Source organism: Tachypleus tridentatus, chromosome 7, assembly GCF_004210375.1.
Source record: "Tachypleus tridentatus isolate NWPU-2018 chromosome 7, ASM421037v1, whole genome shotgun sequence".
Classification (NCBI taxonomy): Eukaryota; Metazoa; Arthropoda; class Merostomata; order Xiphosura; family Limulidae; genus Tachypleus; species Tachypleus tridentatus.
In genome coordinates this window covers 44,336,314-44,356,108 of record NC_134831.1, presented here as the reverse complement: position 1 = coordinate 44,356,108, position 19,795 = coordinate 44,336,314, and the positions used below count along the sequence as shown (strand labels likewise).

The 19,795-nt window shown below is 34.0% G+C and overlaps 1 protein-coding gene across 2 annotated transcripts in view; it reads left to right on the top strand.

Moving 5' to 3' along the window:
• LOC143255557 (PHD finger protein 12-like) overlaps positions 1-18,024 on the top strand; it is an 80,160-nt gene extending 62,136 nt beyond the window's left edge. For both annotated transcript variants that reach the window (XM_076511393.1, XM_076511392.1), the window contains 3 exons: positions 1,282-1,401; positions 3,991-4,083; positions 16,162-18,024. In XM_076511393.1, coding sequence (XP_076367508.1) covers positions 1,282-1,401; positions 3,991-4,083; positions 16,162-16,253 — 305 coding nt within the window. In that variant the 3' untranslated portion in view covers positions 16,254-18,024. The remainder of the gene's footprint in view (positions 1-1,281; positions 1,402-3,990; positions 4,084-16,161) is intronic.
• The last annotated feature ends 1,771 nt before the right edge of the window (positions 18,025-19,795 follow it).

Below are 19,795 nucleotides of genomic sequence, written 5' to 3'. Positions count from 1 at the left end.
CAAAATATATAAGTACTTGGGAAGAAAGTCTTATCTTTTCATAGATACAATTATTTTGCAACATATCAGTTCATTTATGTTGTATTCTACTGAAATATAGTGTAAAGCACAATTGAAAGTAAAGTAAAAATGTTCATGCTAAAATCTAACGTACATAAAAGCCAGTGTGTGTCATGTCACTCTTGATTATAAAACTTATAAGGAAAGTAAAAATATCATTTTGATTTTAAACTTAAATTGTTTCTAACTTTATCTGTTTTCTGTTATATTGCCAATGTTTTTAATAAAATCAAACATTTTAATTAATAGGGACTAAATTAAGAAATCAACAACTATTTCTTCCAGTTTTATTGTCTATTCATTTTATTTTGTACTTTCAGTTCATAGACTAACAACAATGTTAAGTTACATTTTTATTCTTCAGCAAAGTGGCATAAAAGCTATTGTTGGAAAGTAATGTTACCAAAGACACACTGACTTTTCTATCTGTTAGAAGTTGTTAATCTGATTTTTACCAATAATTATTTTAAGAATACTCCACAAATTCATTTCATAAATGATAATTTTGATTGGCTCACAAATGAACGAACTTGTAGACATTTGACTTTCTCAACCACACTTTTCTACCTCTTTGTTCGTCAAGCCTGCTTGTGTAAAATTTATTTTATTTACCATTATCCCATTATTTTTGACGTGCTATATGCTAGTGTTTTATGATTCAGTTTTATATAACTGGTGAGATAATTACTTCTGCATATGAACTTAAGTAAAAATTAATTAAAATATTCATGGCAAAGAATGTGGAGTATCATAAGTAAATTTTAAAATGACAGAAGTTTTCTGAATACTATGTTATTTTACAATCTCTCTATTATATATATAGAAATTGTAAATTTTAGTTTGAAAGTAGTGTTTTTGTTTATGTATTTCTTACCCTACAGGGAAAAATTATCAATAAAAATAACAAAACAGTGTGTACCCATCTGTCAGGTGTAAGTAGCTCTTACCTGTCAAATGATACAAGGTGAGTCTGTTTCCATGTAGATGTTAATAAGCACCATCGATGTTCCAGGGAATCTAAAGACGCATTTGCATATAGTAATGTGAAAAGTGTTTGTTATATTGCTTATATGATATTTAAGACTATGTATTAAGAGGAAGCATAATAATGGTAATAAGATCATGTGTATGGTTCAAATGATAATTTTATTTTTGCTCTGCCTTCAGGTTGTAATTATTTAAAAGACTATTATCAGTGCTAAGTTTGTTGCTCTTTTACAGACATGGATCTTAGTAAGCTAGATGAACAACTTGTCAGAATACTAGCATGGCAGAGACTTCAGCAGCTGCTACCACAGGCCTCAGTATTAAAAAAATCTGGAAATACACACTCAACAATAGGTAAATATAAACTCACTGAACTCTAGTACACATAGTTATTGAGGCTTGGCAATGCCTGTGTTGAATTGTAGGATATATAATTGTTAAAAGTTTTAGTGTTTTTATGGTGAACTGTAGTGTATCTAGTTGTTGAAGTTTGACAGTGCTGATTTGTATTTATTCTCAAAATCTCTCTGAAGTGTACTAGTTACTGTTGTAACAATGCTTTGAAACAATTTCAGTAGCAGTGAAACTATACTAAAATAATTGGGAAAAATATATTTATATTGGAAATTCTGTGATGAATAGTAATTATATTTTAGAAAGTATGAGAAAGATGGGCATAAATTATGAAAAAAGTGCAAATGTAGGAAGGTAAGAGATTAAAAGGTTAGTTAATGTCAAATGACTGACATAAGTGGCTTCTGAAGAAGGCAACAATTGTCATTGAAATGAGTATCTCTGTGTTTCTAAACTTTGAGTTTTTAACAAGTGTTTCTTTAGATGTTTGTCTACAGTTTTAAATTAGTTATGTACTTGATCTGAGAAGTTTTTATTGTAGAATAAACATGATATTACTGGACTTTAATATTGTATATATTATCATATTGCCGAGCCATAGTAACAGAGATGCTTTATAACTGGGCCTTAATAATAAATTATTCTGCTTTACTGTGCTTTAAATCTTTCTGTGGGGTTTGGCTTATGTGACTGAACTTGTAATCCAAAAGTAACTTTCAGTTTCCATACAGTAACTTTTAATATATCTCTTGTATCTTTATGAAATTTGCCAAGCTTTCAATAAATATCAAAGGCTTTTTTTATACATTAAAAGTCAGTTTTTTCTAATTAAGTATATTCACAAAGAATTTTTCTGTAAATGTACAAATATCAAATACATTTGTCTGTGAATTTAGTTACATGTGGTGTTGACTACTGTGAATGCAAATATCAAATATTTTTTGTCAGTTAAACTTTATATTTTAGTTTTTATTTTCTTCACTGTAACTTTTTGTGTGCTCATTCAATTTGGCTGATCTTGTAACCACTATAAAAGTACAAAATAAATCTAACTTGCCCTTTTTTCCCTTCAAGAATGACTGCAGGTTGTAACAGGAAAGTACATTTGTTTATCCTAAGTAGCTTAAGGCTTGAATGGTCTAGATCTTTTAGTACTTAATTCTGTTGTTTTATTGCCCTTTTAAACCATGTCCTGTTAGTAATTCCACCACAAAAGTTTTAAATAGCTTGGTTAACACAACATATTTTACTGTATTGAATTATGTAAAACACACACAAGCTGATCACAAGCATACTTCATGAAAAATTTATATTTTCATTATCTTCCCTAATCTAACTTTATTGGCCTATAAATTCTGTAATTTAACTGACTTATTAACTATGACAAGGAATGTCTTCAATTAATTCTCTTTTTCTGCATGATGGACATCACTTGATAAACTTGCAAACTGAAGATAAAAGAGACAGTATTCTGTACTGGAAATAGTGTAGCATTATATGTCATGGGATAGATTAAGACTTTGCCTTTCTTTGATTATAAATGATACAGTATAATATATCACTGAAATGACTATCTCTTAGCTTTTAACAAATTTCTTCAGACCAGCTTGTTTACAGCTTTAAATCAGTTATGTACTTGATTTTTCAAGAAATGTCAAAAATGTTTTGTACACTAAAAAGTCAGGTTTTCCTAATTAAGTATTTTTTACTAAAGATTTGTCTCTGAATGTATGGAGGCAGTGTGAACACTTTTACTCTTTAACTTTCAAATTGAAGAAAAAAAAGATTATTCTGTGCTGGAAACAATATTGCATTATATGTCATGAGATAGGTTACAACTGCCTTTTTGTTGATCATAAATGATATGGTATAATTTGTGAAATAAAAAGGGTAGGTGGGCATAGCAACTAGGTGAGATTTTCCAGTTTCAGACTATAAACAAATAAAATTGAAGGCTGTAAAAATTAAGACTTTGCCTTAGTAATAAGTGTATTGTAATGAGTAATTTGTATGAAATTCCATACTTCTGAGGGGTGATAAATAAATCAAACAGGATAGAAGACCTAGGGAAGTCATGATTCTCAAAGTAGGGGAGACTGGGGATATTTTAAAGTATTCTATTGTAAAATTAAAAACCTAAAGCTTGTGTAATATTGAATGTGTTGTATCAACTATGTTTGATGTGAAGTTTTTTTGTGAACATTGATAATGAAGCAGTTTAAATCTTAAATGTAATTCTTTAATAGGTCATGACATGGACACTTTGACCTGTTGTGAGAGAGATAATGATAAATATGATAGTATTTAACAATGCCATTATGATGAACATATTTTTGTGTATTATTATGCTTTAATAATAATTATCTTGGCAGAATGCCTTTGTAACAGCTCCCATAACATTAGGCCTTTATAAACAATAAATGTTACTGCAAGTCCTTATAGACTGTTCTAAAGTTTTACTAGTAAAAACACGTTTTTATATCACTAATCCTTCTTTTTTAATTAACTTTATCTTCAGATTTCCAGAAATGTTGTCTTTTTGTTATCTTAATGTGTTAACTAATGTGCATCTGTTAAACTGTTTATCAGAGTCATTGGACATCAGTGCCAGAGCTGTTGTATGTCCAGTTTTTAGGGGACCTACTGTTCCAATGCCATATAGAACACTGACAATAGGAAAAGGTGAGTGAATTGATCTTTTAAAAATAATTATTTTAATTATTTCCACAATATCACCATAAAATTATGAAAAGCAATGCCTTTAATGGGACTTTTCTGAGGACATTTAGAAATATGTATATAAAATTAATTAATTTTTATGTGTTTTGAATGTAAATATTTCTGACATCAGATATTTTAACCTGTTGTTAATCATATTTCCTTTTAAAATTTTACAGTTAACTGCTTGTGAAAGGGAACATTCTTAAAATTAATTTAAAGATATTTTCCTTCTTACTGCAACTATTTTTGAAAGTTTATAGTAATGCAAGCTCAAATGTAATAGTATTCAAATTCTATAAAAGGAAAACTGTCATGTAACCTATAAAGATATATAACGTATGATCTGGGTTACATTATGTTGAACAAAATACTTGAAATACATTATACAGTTGTTTAAAAAATAATGTTATTAAGTTAGAATTTATAAATCATTTGTGTAGTGTAGCTTTCACTGAAATATTGATAACATTTTAGAAATTAGGTTAGAGCTCAGATAATGTTTTGGGTGATAAACTATTTTACAAGAAGAATATGTACTTATACTAAGGGATGTCTAAGTTTTAGAATTCTCAACTGTGGATCTCATTTTATCACCAAAGTACAATTTCCAAAGTGGACAATACCACATTCTTGACAGGACATTTTATTGTCACTTCATGTTTTTTGTTTTAGCCATTTGAAGAGACATCCACTCACATATCATATATATATTACCCATGATGTGCCAATATGTACAAACATCATCAGTTAATCAAAGTTAAAAGTTTTGATATTGTATGTTACCTCCACTCACATAAATAACTATTCTTGTTCAGTGCTGCTTTCTATTTGAAAAAATGTTGTTTTGCGTGCCAAGGAGTCCTGAGCTCACACATACACCTTTGTGTAAATTAATTGAAACAAGACAGAAAATTACGATTTTTTCAATTTTTTTGAGTTTTATTTCTGAGAATCTCAAAAAAGTACTCACAAATTAATACATGATATGACCGCCTTTATTTTTCAGAAGATCATTAATCTGCTTTGGCATCGAGTCCACGAGTTGACTGCAATCTTTACTAATTTTTGGATTGCTGTACCACACCTCAATTATGGCCTCAGTTAGCTTATCTTTCATAATACAGTCTTTTCGCTAAAGTCTTTCTTTACAAATTGCCCAAAGATTTTTAATAGGATTTAAGTCTGGAGAGTTTCCAGGCCAGTCCAGCACCTTTATTTGCATTGTAATCATAAAATTCTTCACAAGTTTTGATGTGTGGCACAGAGCCAGATCTTGCTGAAAAATGCCAGATCCATCTGGAAATCTCTTTTCAATTCTGGAACGACTCTTCTTTGCAAAACTTCGATATACTGTTGTCCACGCATCATACCTTCTACGATATGTAAGCCTCCGACGCCATAATAGCTGAAATAGCCCCAAAACATCTTCAAGGGATGTTTTACAAACTGATTGATGTGAGATTTTCGAAGTTTCTCACCTGGAGATCTACAAACATGCAGACTTCTTTGACCCTGTATGAAGAAACAAATCTCATCACTGAATAACACCTTCCTCCATTGTTCTTGCATCCAGTTCTTGTATTTCAGACCCCACTGAAACCATTTTTTCTTTATTGAGTTGGTAAGAAGTTGTTTTTTGACTGGCCTCCTTACCCTTCCAATGCAATTTCGAATGATGTAATGTTCCTGATGTAATCCCAAAAATAGATCGACCATACTGCAAAACACAGCTAATGACGCTTGCTGTGTGAAAAAATTACTATTAAAGGAAATCAGCAGTTCCAGCGAGCCTACACTGGCTGCCATGCTGAAAATATTGTAAAATGACCATTTGTTTCAATTAATTTGCACAAGGGTGTACCTTACAATTAACTGGTTCAAATATGTCTTGCATGTAAATCATCATGTAAAAACCCTACACTAATAGAGTATCACTCATTCTTCTGACATTTTTCTTTTTAGGATTATACTGCACTGTCACTTTCTATTTGACAGCACTTGTGTCAAGATGTTTTTGTAATATTTTTTAATTATTTTTTTTAACCTTGTGATTTTGTTTTTACAAAATGGATCAGTTTGTGTCGACTTTAAACAAAAAAAGAGAATTATTTAGATTTTTAGATAAAACTGATTTTTGTACACACACATGATTTGTTGTAAGTATATTATTTTAAAACTGTTGGATTGAGCACTGTCCATTTATTGTTCGAATTTATTGCTAACAACTCACAGACACCTATTGTAGAAAAATCACAACCCACTTATATGCACAAAACAATAACACCCCTGTACTTTGCTTCCCTACATTCCTCTTTACTGTGCCCCTTCCTTCTTCTTGTACACTTACTCCTTTGCCTGTACCTTTTTTACTACTCAAGTGTCTTCTTTCAAAGGACTCAGCAGATAGCCCAATCTGGCTTTGCTATATGAAAAACACATACAAATGTCTTCAGTGGTGTTTCTTTTCCACTGGTGACCTGGTCTGATGTTATGACTTTTGTCCTTTTTATCTTCCAGGGTTCTTACCTCTTTCCGATATTGCCCTTTACTTTTCTTTCTATTCTTAATCAGCCTTTTTCTCACTTTTACATTCCAGATTCCAGGCATTCCTCTTTCTTTCTTTTTTTTTTCATCTCTTCTTTATACCAAAAGCCTTGTTGTCACTTTTTTTTTGTTAATAGTTATTACATATGTACATTTCTGGGGATACCTTTCTCTTCTCTTGCTGTCAGTTTCAATTTCTGCCAGCATTTGTTTTCCATTCCTCCACCTTAGCTTTTCTCCCATTTTCTTTCCTCCCTCCTAAGTCTACATCTATGGTTTTTTACACATGGTCAGAAGTTGTCCTTTGTTGATGTGTCAGACACATTTTTACTTGTCTTTCTTGACTAATCTGTACTTTTTGTTTTATCCTGTAAATTTTTTTTTTCTGTTTTCTTGTTCTTTGCTCCTCCCTTTCACTCAGCAATGGCTCATCTTGTATTTCTTGGTATTTTGAGGGCTTTTGCTTATCGTGATCTAAGGCTAGCTGCCCATTGCTTTACCTATTTAGATTTTCAAGCCTATTCTTGGATGTTTCCTTTTCTTTTAACCTCCCTTATTTATGGTGGCTACTCAGTTGGAGAAAAATTCATCTTGGAATTTAAACCCTCCCTCATACCCATTTAGTGTTGGTTACTGTTGGGCATTTTGTTCTCTCTCGTCTCACCCATTTCAGCCTATCTCCTTTACTTTTGTGGTATGGAATGTATCATGTAACATGATAACCATGCTTTACACACTTTGTTCTTTTCCTGGATGAGAGGTTCTTTTTATTCTGAAAATTTTTGCTTCCCTAGAACAACTCATTCCTTTGGTGCATATCTTTTGTATCTTCCCACAGTGACACAAGGTTTATTTCTTGGGGCTTTTTTTTCCTTTTTTGTGAACTTTTTTTCAAGAAATTTTTGTGGTGACTGGATCCTGCTTGTATTATTTTCTTTATTCTGTTACCACTTCTCAAACCATGTCTCATTTCTTTGATGCTTCTCTTTCTCATTGAATGTTTTGATGCTAGAAAAGAGCTCACTCTACATTAACATGCTTGATATTCTTGCTCTTCATTTGGCATGTTCCCACTGTTACTCTTACTGATGGTTCAGCTGGTCATTTTACATTCAGCTTATTCCACATTCCTTTCATGCTCCAGTCATCCTTGTAGTCGCTGTATCAGGACCTTTGTGTTTTAGGCATTAACCATACACTTCGAAACCTATTCACATTCTTTGCCAGGAGCTTCAGTTTTATTAGCAAAGCTGCATAGGCTTTGTGTGTCAACTTTTAGCCATGTCTGGTCCTACCTCTTTTTCTATACCTATTCCTTTTTTTTATTTCCTCCTTCTGGACTATGTATTTAAACACTATTCTCCCTCTTGGACCCTATTGTTGGTGTTTCTTTGATCACTTTAGTCTTGGTCTGATTGCCATTTGGACACCTTTTGGGCTATCCCATTTTTTTTCTCTTGATTCTTACTGTTCCTTCCTCAATTGAGAGAGATCCTCCATCCACCCTCACACATGATATTTATCCATAGTGGACTGAACTTTCCACTTGTGTGGCATTATTCTTGTCACATTCTTGTTCTTTCACTGTATTTCTCTATCACCATTTGTGGCATGTTATTTGTCATTGATTCTTTTTACTGACCCTTTTTTTCCTGGCAATATTCCTTTTTTTTTTTTAACTGTGCTGTTCATGATGGATTTTGAGCCGCATCTTTTCCTACTTATTGGGTGGCTCATATTCTTTTCTTTCTGTTTAATTCTTTCATTCTCCTAAGTCCCCTTGGGATGTATACTGTATTCCTCTCCTCGCTGCCTTCCTTCTGTGTCTTACCCTACTTTCATATATCCCTGTCCTGGGACCCTTCTTTTCCTTTTTTTTTTTTTTTCTTCCTTATGATATTGGGTCTGTTGACTCCACTGATGTGTTTGACTCAGCATATGATACATACTATTTCCCATTTTTTTCACATTCAGTTTGTTTCATTTTTCTTTATCTTACATCTCCTCTTTGACAAACCTTAGGTGGGGTTCTCCATACATTCATTTCCTCTTGTACACCTGTCTGTCTTATCTCATAGATTTTGGATTTCACAGGTCACCATTCTTCTATCACCTCATTGTCTCTGAAAAGAATATGTACTTTTTCTCTTTCATTAGAGAGGACCTCACCAGGTGGCTGATTATGCAAAATTTGCATTGAGACAGGATAGCATAAAATGCTCATACCATCCACATATATATAGTCACTGCTGTCTGATCCAAACCATATTTGTTCCATGGACTATTATAGAAAATTCCAGTACCAGGGAGACAGTATGCTCACTTCTGGCTTATATTTGCTGGCTTTTAAAATTGTCAGGACTTTGCAATCACTCACTATACTGTCTCCAGTGAAATATCTTTCCAGACTGAAGGACTGATGTGGACCTAGATATCTTCTCTTAAGTCTATTCTACATGAATTATCCCCATCAGCCTGTTGAGTGAAGCATGGGAGATCCTTGCCACTGACTAGTTTCCAACTCCTGGAACTAAAATAAGGAACAACAATATGATGAGAAGTGGAATGGTGACAACATTAGTCTAGTGTGACTCGTACATCACTAATATCACACAAGCCCTTCTGCATCCATAGTTTTTTCACTAAAGTATAGGTGAGTATGTGTACTGCAGATAAAATCCATTCTGTAGTATCTGTTAACTTGTTGTGACTATTCATTATAAAATATCATTGTGTGTGTGTTTGTTTACCATTTCCATGGTTGGTTGATGAGCCCTCTTTGGTTAGAGTCAATTGAGTACCAGTTTTGGGCATTCTCAACAGGTGTTGTGCACATTGTGTTTGATGTTGGTGTTTGGGTATAGTGCTCAGAAAGCCTTGGCATTGTAGATCATTATCTTGTAAGACCCCATGTTAGGTGGAACCAGTGGGCACTGAATAATTCACATTTTATTATGTACTCTCAAATCCCTGAAAAAAACAACAACAGTTAACTGGAAAGCTACAACATTTGGAACACTGTTCTGCAATCACCCTCAGCTACTCTTTCTGTACCTTGTTTTTTCTCATCATTCATTCTTTGACTTAGAAATAAGTAGGACAAATATCTCCTTTTTTTTTCCTTTTTATTCAGAAGGGTTTAGAGGGACTTGCTGCTCTCCAAATTTACCAAAGAAGCTATGTTCTAGGGACATCTTAATGGAAACATCTACACCAAAACACACTGAATTCCTGAATTTGAAGGCCATTCATGATAAACCCATTGTGGTTACTCTGCATGTTACTTTGAATTCCTTTCAAAGAGTGTTTGTTGAGAAATATTTACTAAACATCACAGTCAGAGATCCTCCCTGATTTCTCCAGCTGAGGAATTTATGCAGAATGACTTATCTTTACTCATAAAGAGGGAATTATGCTGCTTACCAGTGTTTCTATCTCCACCTGTCACTGTTAAGGCAGGTTATCTCAACTGTAAGGTATGGTCATATATTCCTAGCCCTCTTAGATGTTTCCAGTGTCAGCAGTTTAGTCCTGTGAAAGTTTTTTATTGCGGCTTTGGGATGTGTGTTTGTTTTAAAGGCTGTGAATGTCAATTGGACCAACACTGCATCAACTGTGATGGTTTTCATCCCTCTTATTTTCATTCTTGTCAAAAGTAGGTGAAGGGAAAAGTGTTTAAAACTATTAACAACATTTCTTATCTAGAGGTTTGGAAGTTATCCCCTACTCCATTTGAAACGTATGATATTGCACTATATTCCACTACTACAATAGGAGTGCAGATGGATCTTTCCATGCCTCCAACAGAGTTTTTCTCGCACCATGTGAGAAGTGTTTTTATTCTTCATGGATAAAAAAGTTGGCAAGTCAACATCTACTCCTGTATATGTCCCCACTGTTGAATTCAGTGACATTTTGACCCTAATTGTTAATTCATGTCCTCAGTCACTGGAATCTGTTGCTACTGATGGAGATCTGCCTAATTAACCTAGGGCAGGTTTCATGGAGGTCAGTTGATCTACTTCCACTAAAGAAAAACCACATGGTATCAAGCAGAATAGTTCTTTGTTCAGTCCTTTTCCACCTAAATAAAAAATGAACATTTCCACGTAATGCAAGTGTTGAGGTTTTCTTTCTCATTTGGATGAAATTAAAGCCTTACATGATTCCTGTCATACCTTGTGCTTCTCCTTACAAGAAGCATTCCTGAAACTTGCTGATATTGTCACCTTTCATCAGTTTTCTTTATACTGGAATAACTGGTTGTGTGATGGGTGAGTTTTTGGAGGGTTGGCATTTCTCGTTGACAATCATGTATCCATCTTGTCTGTGCCACTCATTACACCCTTGAATACTGCACCCAGTCTTGTTTCTTTGGGTCATATCATTACTGGTTGCTCTCTTGACCTGTTGCTCAGAAACAATTATGATCAGTCAAACTTTGATCCTCTCGTAGAATAATTTCTGTCTCCCCTTTTGATATTAGGAGACTTTAATGGACACAATCACCTTGGAGGTGGTTCTGATATTGATAGGAGGATTTTTTTTTTTTTTAGTGTATTCTCTTGGATCACAACCAGTCTTTCTTTAATATGGTTGCCTTTACCTGTTTTCATGCACCTAGTCAGTCTGTAACTGCTATTGATCTGTCTGTTCCTCTGCATTTAAAAAATATTTTTCTTAGTGGGGTTAATAGTGACCTTCAAGGCAGTGACTATATTCCCATCGTTTTGAAGAACATTGGCCATAATCAGTGACACCTGACCTGAGTGCCACAGTGGAAGTTGTATGAGGCTGATTGGCTTGATTTCAGAACTTGATCCTGCTCTCATTAGTCTTTCATATTTTAATTACTGTATAGAAGCAGAAACAGATTGCATCATTAAGGCAGATGTTTGTTTTATCTCCAAAATCTTGACACATTTCCCACAGTATCTCCATACATGGTAGTTAGTCTCCCACCTGCCAGTAGGCAAGGAAAGCTCAGAAATGGACATAGGATACCTTTCTAAGGTATCCTACTCTTAACAACTGCATTAATTTCCAATGGGCTTGTGCCTATGCTTGGCTGGTCAAACATCAAAGGCAGAACAAATCTTAGATTACGTTTGCCATCATCATCTCTTCTACAACCAATTCCCATCACCTTTCTATCTTGCTCTCCAATGGCCAAGAAATTTCTGTTACACAGAACATTGCTAATACTCTAAGAGAGTGTTTTTCTTATCTCTCTGTCGTATCTGTTTTTTTTCCCCAGCCTTCTTGGCCATTAAGTTCAGGGGAGAATGATTGCATCTTTTCCTTTGGGCCAATTGTCTTTATGATTATAATCCACTACTATGCTGATGAAATTTTAGTTTTTTCTTCATCAGTCTGGCAGTACATTAGTTGGACCTGATGATGTTCAGTATGAGATGGTATGCCATCTCTCTTCTACCACTCTTTCCTTTTTTTCTGGTTGTTTTTAAACATCTGACAGGAGAACTATTCTCCTTATGTTTAAAGCAAAGCTATTTATCTTACCTATTTTTTCTAAGCCTGGAAAAGATTGCAAGATTTCTTATAACTGTTATCCAATTGCTTTAACTAGCTGTCTCTGTAAGGTCTTAGAGAGGATGTTTAATGCTTGTCTTGTTTGTTTCCTTGAATTAATCAGTCTCCTCTTACCCACCCAGTGTAGGTTCTGTCGACAGTGCTCCACTGTAGTCCACCTAATTCAACTTGAAACCTCATTTGGAGAAGCCTTCTTCAATAAAGAATGTCTTGTGTTAATTTTCTTTATTTTGAGGATAATTATTATGCCACATGGAGGTACATATTTTTTTGGATCTTCACTTCTTGGGTTGCATAGCCATTTACCCATTTGTATTTAACTTTATACTCAACAGGAATGTCATTCATTCAACAGGATCTTTGAGTCCTTCAGGATTATGTCTTGATTCCACACTTTTCAATATATTTTAATGCTATAACTACATAGCTTCCTTCTACTGTTAAAAATGAGCTTTATGTCAATGACTTTGACATCTCATAGTAGTTATTGAATATAAGGTTTATTGAGAGGCAGCTTCAAACTGCCCTCAATCACTTGTTAAAGTAGACCTCAGGAAATGGTTTTACCTGTTCTTTTTTCCCAAAACGTTTTACACTGAGTTCCATGAATCTCCTCTTCACCTATGTTATTTGTAACTTTTTCTGCAGTATACTAACACAGTTTGATCCTTGCCACAGCATTCCACCTGGAGTTTAGTCTTTCTTCCTCTTGTGAGTTGTGCTCTTTTTTGAATAGATGTTTTGTAATTCCTTCTTTTGGCCTTCATTTCCAAGCACAACTGGCCAGATTGGGTCTGTTGTTGGATGAAATAGCTGTCCTCAATAATAGCTCAACCCATCATGGCTTATTACCATCCTTGCATGCCACATTTTTTGAGTCATCTTGGGAAGGTGAATACTTTCGATTGGAAGTATTGTCTTCTCTTTGCTAAAAATCTCTTGAACCATTCATGTATTCTCATTTATGTGAATGGCTCCGTAACCAGGTGACATTTTTTTGGCTATGCCATGGTTTGTTGTAGCTCTGTGGTTATTCAAAGGATTCCCTCTTCAGTTTCTATGTTTGCTGCTAAGTTGCATGCCATTTATCTTGTCTTGGATCATGTAGAAGCTAATACAGTACACTGATTATACTACTTAGATTGACTAAGCTTTCTACTGACCCTAGAATCACTTCACATTAGTTCTCACCTTTTTCTCATCAATATTAAAAAAACAACTGACCCATTTTTCTTAATCTTCTCTTTCCATCCAGTTTTTCTGAATAAATGGCCATGTTAGTAATTGCAGGAATGAGTTCATTGACAATGCAGATAAGTCCATATTCTCTGGTGCTATCTTGACCATGCCTGTCTTCTATTCAAGGCTGGGCTTCGTGGCAGTTTGTGGTTGGGTTGGGGTGTCAGGGTCGTGCTTTTCCATATAACACACACACTGTTGCTCTCTGGCCATCCTGTCTGGCTAGATTATGCATTAATTACAGTTTTTAATTTTTCTTTTATTTGATACTGACCACCAATGTGTAATCTTTGTGACACTGGAGTAACAATTAGTCTACTTATTATTGTTAGGTGGTTGTTACGACCATAAGCTGTGGCATCATTTTCAACATATACTTCCTATGGACTTACCCTTGACATTGGGTTGTGTTATAGATAATGGTGATTCTGTCTAGCTTCATTGTGTTTTTAGCTTTTTGTGGGTGTCAGGACTTTATAATTCTGTTTAAGTGCTTTTGCCTGATTTATGAGTTTTAGTTTTTAACTTGCTTTATATTTACATTTTATGATATTTTACTTTTGAGATTTTTACCAGCTGTTTGATGCAGATAGTTTCATAGCTTTACCCCAAAAAACATCAACCAGTCTTTCACAGCTAGTGTTAATCCTGTAACATCTGATGGTAAAGTTAAATCATACTTAAGGTTTCTTATTACATAATAGTATACTCTTTTGCAGGGTCTGTCCCTTAGAGTCTAATGATAGATTTGAGGTGAATACAGGTAGTGATTACATGTGCACTCCTCCCACAGCTTAATTCATTCCCATAGAGTTTAATTATAGAGTTTAATTATAGAGTTTAATTAAAGGAAATGCACAAGGCTCCATCTGAATATGCTCCAACTACACTAGACACATTGGCTGTTCAACAACTTGTGTTTAAGTACTCTGATAGTCATGTTCTAATTCTGCTTATCCATGTGACACAAGTTTGGCTTCTATGTCTCTTCCCTTTTCCTGTACAAGCAAAAGGTACAGGCAGATCAAGGCAAGATGTGATCTTCTGTAGGTGTGCTTTTAGAGGGCCTCTGATATCTGATGTCACACCCTATGCTTTCTGAAAGATGTTCATCTAGGTAGATTTTTACATCTATCTCTCCATGTTATCAGTGTGGGATTCTAGCTAGCTAATCTGTGTGAGGAGGTATCATCTCTGACTTTTAACATTTACCTTATCTAAAAATGTACTTCTGATAGATATCTACCTCTTGACACATTTTTGTTTTTCCTCCCCACTTCTGGTGTTAATTTTCTTATATGACTGGTGAGAAAATGAAGATTCAAAAGTGCAAATGCATGGTGGTGTGTCATCCTTCTGTTGATGGGTGGGCTTTTGTCACATGATGATGTCATTATGCAATGGCTCAGTTTACTTCAGATTACTTAAAATTAGGTGAGAGTTGCTTCAATGCTAGTGGCATGCAAATCTCTTTTGTAGATTTGTGGAGGAAGATAGCTGAGTGTGTATGGAGGTGAGTATTTATCAGAAATACATTTTAATGTGAGGAAAATGTTAACTTTTCAAGATGTAATGGTCCTTTGAACTACTTCCAGCCTCAGGTAATGGCCAGCCATAACCACATGTTAGAATTTCCACATGCATTATTCTCAAAATCATATGATGTACTGAGAGATCAGAAAGAAATGGTCTAATAAAAACTGACCATACTGGAAACTTGCGACCGTAGTTTTTAAACAAATCAAGATGATGTTGTCGTAGAAGTTATTTACAAGTTAGTATGTTCACTGATATAAATAAAAGATTGATTTTGACTATGTAGTGATATAGTGTGAACGTGATCACATGAATATATAAGTAACAGATAACCAGATCAGTTTTGGCCATGTTATGATGCAGTGTAAACATGTTTACATGCTGATGTAATGTGAGCATATTCACAGATAAGTTATAACTAGTCATAATGAATGCTTTCCTGAGGTCCTAGTTAGAATATTACTGCATTTACCTGCAGAGGTATCATATGAATGTGTTTACACATACTGGTAGAAAGTAATTAGCCAGAATGAATAGGAATATCACTTCAGTGAGAAGATTCATGGGAGGCAAGGCTCGGGAATCATTTGTTATGTCTTAAAGCTGTTTTCTGACTAATAAAAGGTATAAATAGTTAGGAAACAAAAACTGCAAGAATGTGTGCTATGTGGTCACTTTTTTTATTTTTTTGTATTAAATTTTATATAATTTTCTCAAATGTATGATTTCTTCATGTTAAGCTTTTGTGAGGCTTTCAGTTGACTTGTATACAACTGATATTTGAAGTTGAAGCATTTCACTCTTGAAGTATAGTGTTTAGTGCCATACAAAATAGAAGTTTATGTAACATATTATGAATGTTACTAATTGTTAAGTGTTATTTTATGATTTTAAATGGTTTTTTTTCCCTTCTAGTATCCTAACTGTATTTAAAAACAATTAGAAATTATTAATCATTGTTATGAGATATATGATAATGTTTACAGGTAGAATGTAACATTTCTTGCTGCATAAGGTAAAGCAGTATAGAAACATTAATGCATACCTGTTTCTTTGTTTTTTGTTGAGCAATTGTTGCATAAATGTTATGAAAATTACCTTTTACATGAAACATAAAGTAGTAAGAAACAAAAACTAAACCCATTTTTCTTTCAACATATGCTTCAGGAGCTGATATGGATGTCTGTTTGGCCAACTATGGACATTGCAATTACGTATCAGCTAAACATGCATGCATTTTTTATGATGAGGTGAGCTGATTTGTTGTTTATGTAGTTAATAACAGTTAACTGAACTTCAAGGTTAACCCTCTGCACATGGATTCAGTCATTCTGACCAAGTAACCATTAGGTAATTGTGAAAGTGTACATACAATAACTAAATTTACTAAGTGTATACCTTCAGAGAAATTTGGTATGTTTTTTTTGTAAATGTTACAAAAAGTTTTTTAATTACATGTTCGTATTAAAGTTTTGTTTGTGAACACACAAAAACAAGTTTTATAAGTCAGTCAAAGTGCAACATAATTTTCATGTTTACTTCAAGTGTTTCTTGTCATCACAAATTTTCATGTAAAAAATAGATACGTTTTTCACCTTGCAGTTTTCGTACTTCATTTCCATAACAACCTCATAAATAAATAAATTTTTTTCTAGTCAAACGTTGTATTTTATTTTATGTTTTCTTTATCGTAACAGTGTATATGGTCTGGGTCCATTTGATAAACCTTGTAACCATCAGATAAAAAAACACAATAAGCCTAAAGTACCCTTTTTATTTTTTAGGATGACTAGATATTGTAACAGACAATTAGAGTTAGTTCCTGTAAAATCTTCAGTCCTTCAATTTTTTCCCAGCTGCTTTCATTTAATTTTATTGTTTTACTGATCTTTGAACTGTGCCTAACTAGACATAATAGTGCAATAAATCATCTGTCAAAAGCCTCGTACAAGTTGTACAAACTGTTGAATTACATCATGTATAAACAGCTTGCAACTCCTTGTAGAGAAATTTTACTTAATTTTTTTATGTAATCTAATGAGTTTTTAATTTTTATATTATAGTTGACTTCATAACACTATGTAAAAGATATATACTTAAAAAAACAACTTTAGTACTTATATATGGACCTTGTGCTTTTTTGCAATAAAAGTCTTGGTATAAGTTATCTGAATTTTTGTTATGGTTGTTGTTATTACTTTACTGAATTGTTTATGCAAGGTATTCAATTTAAAACACAAAGTAACGATACACAAGAAATGGAGTGTTTTATGTGTACTGTAACTTCAAGTGTTATAAAATAATTCCTGTAAATATTTGCTGTAACTTGCTGATAGTGAAGAATCACAGAAAAATTTTTAGTCACAATAAATTAGCTTTATATCAATTCACTACATTAAAATTTGCTCTTTCTGTCGGCTTTGAATAATTCAATATCAAATGTCAAAGAGAATTATTGACTCTTTTTGAAAGACAGGATGTGATAGGAGGGGGTTGGCATGTGGGTTTTACTTTTTGGTTTATACATTGGGAAAATTGGAGGATATAAATTCAGATTGTCATTAATTTCTTAATTAAAAAAGGAAATATTTATATATTTCCCTGAATTGTTCTTTTTAGAATTTCCCTTCACCGTACACTATGTTGGAAGTTTCCAAGGACTTAATATAAATTAGGTATCTCAATGTTTTAATGAATTATATGTCATAAACGGAACTCGGGTTCTGCCTCTCCTACTACGTATTTCATTTTTGAAGTATATCAGTACTTGTATCTGACATTTGCTATTGAAGAGAGTGATGTTTTTAATTTAATTGTTTCTTTATGAGGTTACCTTAATCATAAAATTGATTTTCGGTTATTTTGTATTACTTTCATCTCCTCTTACAACATAGATCACGAAAACCAGATAAGGAAATTATTTCAAGTTGTGTAAAGTAAAATAAACATTGGGTGAAGTGTTAACAAATCTAAAAAGAAAATAGGATTAACATTCATCAAGATATGAAGAACAAACAAGTTCAAATGCCATGTATAAGTACTAAATTTGTTTTTGTAACATTTTTAATTTATTTTTATAAAAGTATCTAAAAAGAAAAAAACAAAAAAACTTAGAGAGAAAATATTAAAAATACTTAACAGCATAAGCACATTTCATGAGTGCAGCATGTTATAATTTAACTGAGTATGCTGGTAAATTGATTCTACCCCTCGGTGTAGATTCCTGTACATGGTGAGGATACCTCCCAGGGATCTAAACATCCACCCCCAATTTTGCTGTGCATAGCAACCCATGAAGGGGAGGAGAGGATTCTGGTGGTTGAGGGATCCAACCCTAAGACACCACTTTGCCCTTGAATTCCCGTAGACAGGCAGCCTTAGGGTTTCCCCCCTTGGGTCAGTCAGCTGGTCCACTCGGGCTAGGGTCAACCAAGTACCAGTGTTAGATGTTCTCAACTGGTGTTGTGGACATTGTATTTGATGCTGGTGTTTGGGTATAGTGCTCATGAAACCCTGGCATTGCTGCAGTGTCCTTGTTTGACATTGCAGTGCATCCCCTTTTAAGGCTCCATGGTGGGTTGAGTCAGTGGGCACCAAAATTTTCCTCTCTTTATTATGCATACTCCAATTAAAAATCTTAATAAAATAGTGAAAAAACAGTCTATAGGTAAACAACCACATCTTGAAGACTCTGAGCAGCAATTCTCACAATCTTTACCACCTGTTGTACTTTATTTTCTTATATTGCATACACTTTCAGACAAACCTTTAGGGCAAATGTCTCCCTTTTTCATTCAGAAGGAACTAGAGGGACTTGCTGTTTCTCCAAAGTCACTAAAGAAGCTTCAATCTGGTGACATATTGGTGGAAACATCCACATTTCAACATAGTGAACTCCTCTTGTATTCAAAGATAATTGGGCATATACCTATTGAGGTTACACCTCATGCTACTTTGAATTCATCATGAGGAGTTATTGTTGAGAGGGATTTGAAGAACATCCCAGAGTTTGAGATTCTTGCTGGTTTCTCCAACCATGGAGTTTCTGCAGTGAGGCCTATCTCCACTTGCAAAGATGGAATTAGGTGCTGACCAATGCCCTCATTCTCACATTTATGTCACCACATCCACCTGCCACCTTCAAGGCAGGTTATCTTAATTGCAGAGTACAGCCATACATTCCAAACCCTCTCCGACGTTTCCAGTGCCAATGATTCGGTCACTCGAAGACGTCATGTCGTGGTTCCTTGACATGTGCTTATTGCAGTGGCAAGGACCATGATGTCTACAAGTATGGAACGGACCCTCATTGCATCAATTGCAATAACTTGCCCATCCTACTTTCATTCTTTCCCTAAATGCAGAGATGCCAACTATTTCAAATGACTGAGCATAATTATTGTAGACAGAGCCCGTACAGATATCGAACAACTACTGGATACAGTTTTGAGTCATCTATGTCTGTTGATCATCTGTGGTTGGTAAGATGCTGATTTTGTATGTCTGGAACAAATGTTTATCCCGCCATGCGCCACAGAAAAATCAATGTGACAAACTGTATAAAATGCGTGACTGTCACTGACTTTTGATGCAATGATTGGACATTTTGCACTGTACTCTTTCCTAAATTTTTGATTCAGAGTTTTAGTTTTTAGATTTGCCAGAAACAAGACAATCTGGTGGACAAGGCCTCTTTTTTTCCATTTTGTGAATGATTGCATTGGTGTTTCTATGCGGCTTAGAAAATGAGAAATACCCTTTACGCGAGCGCTGATTGTCTGACAAGCACTCTTGACATAAC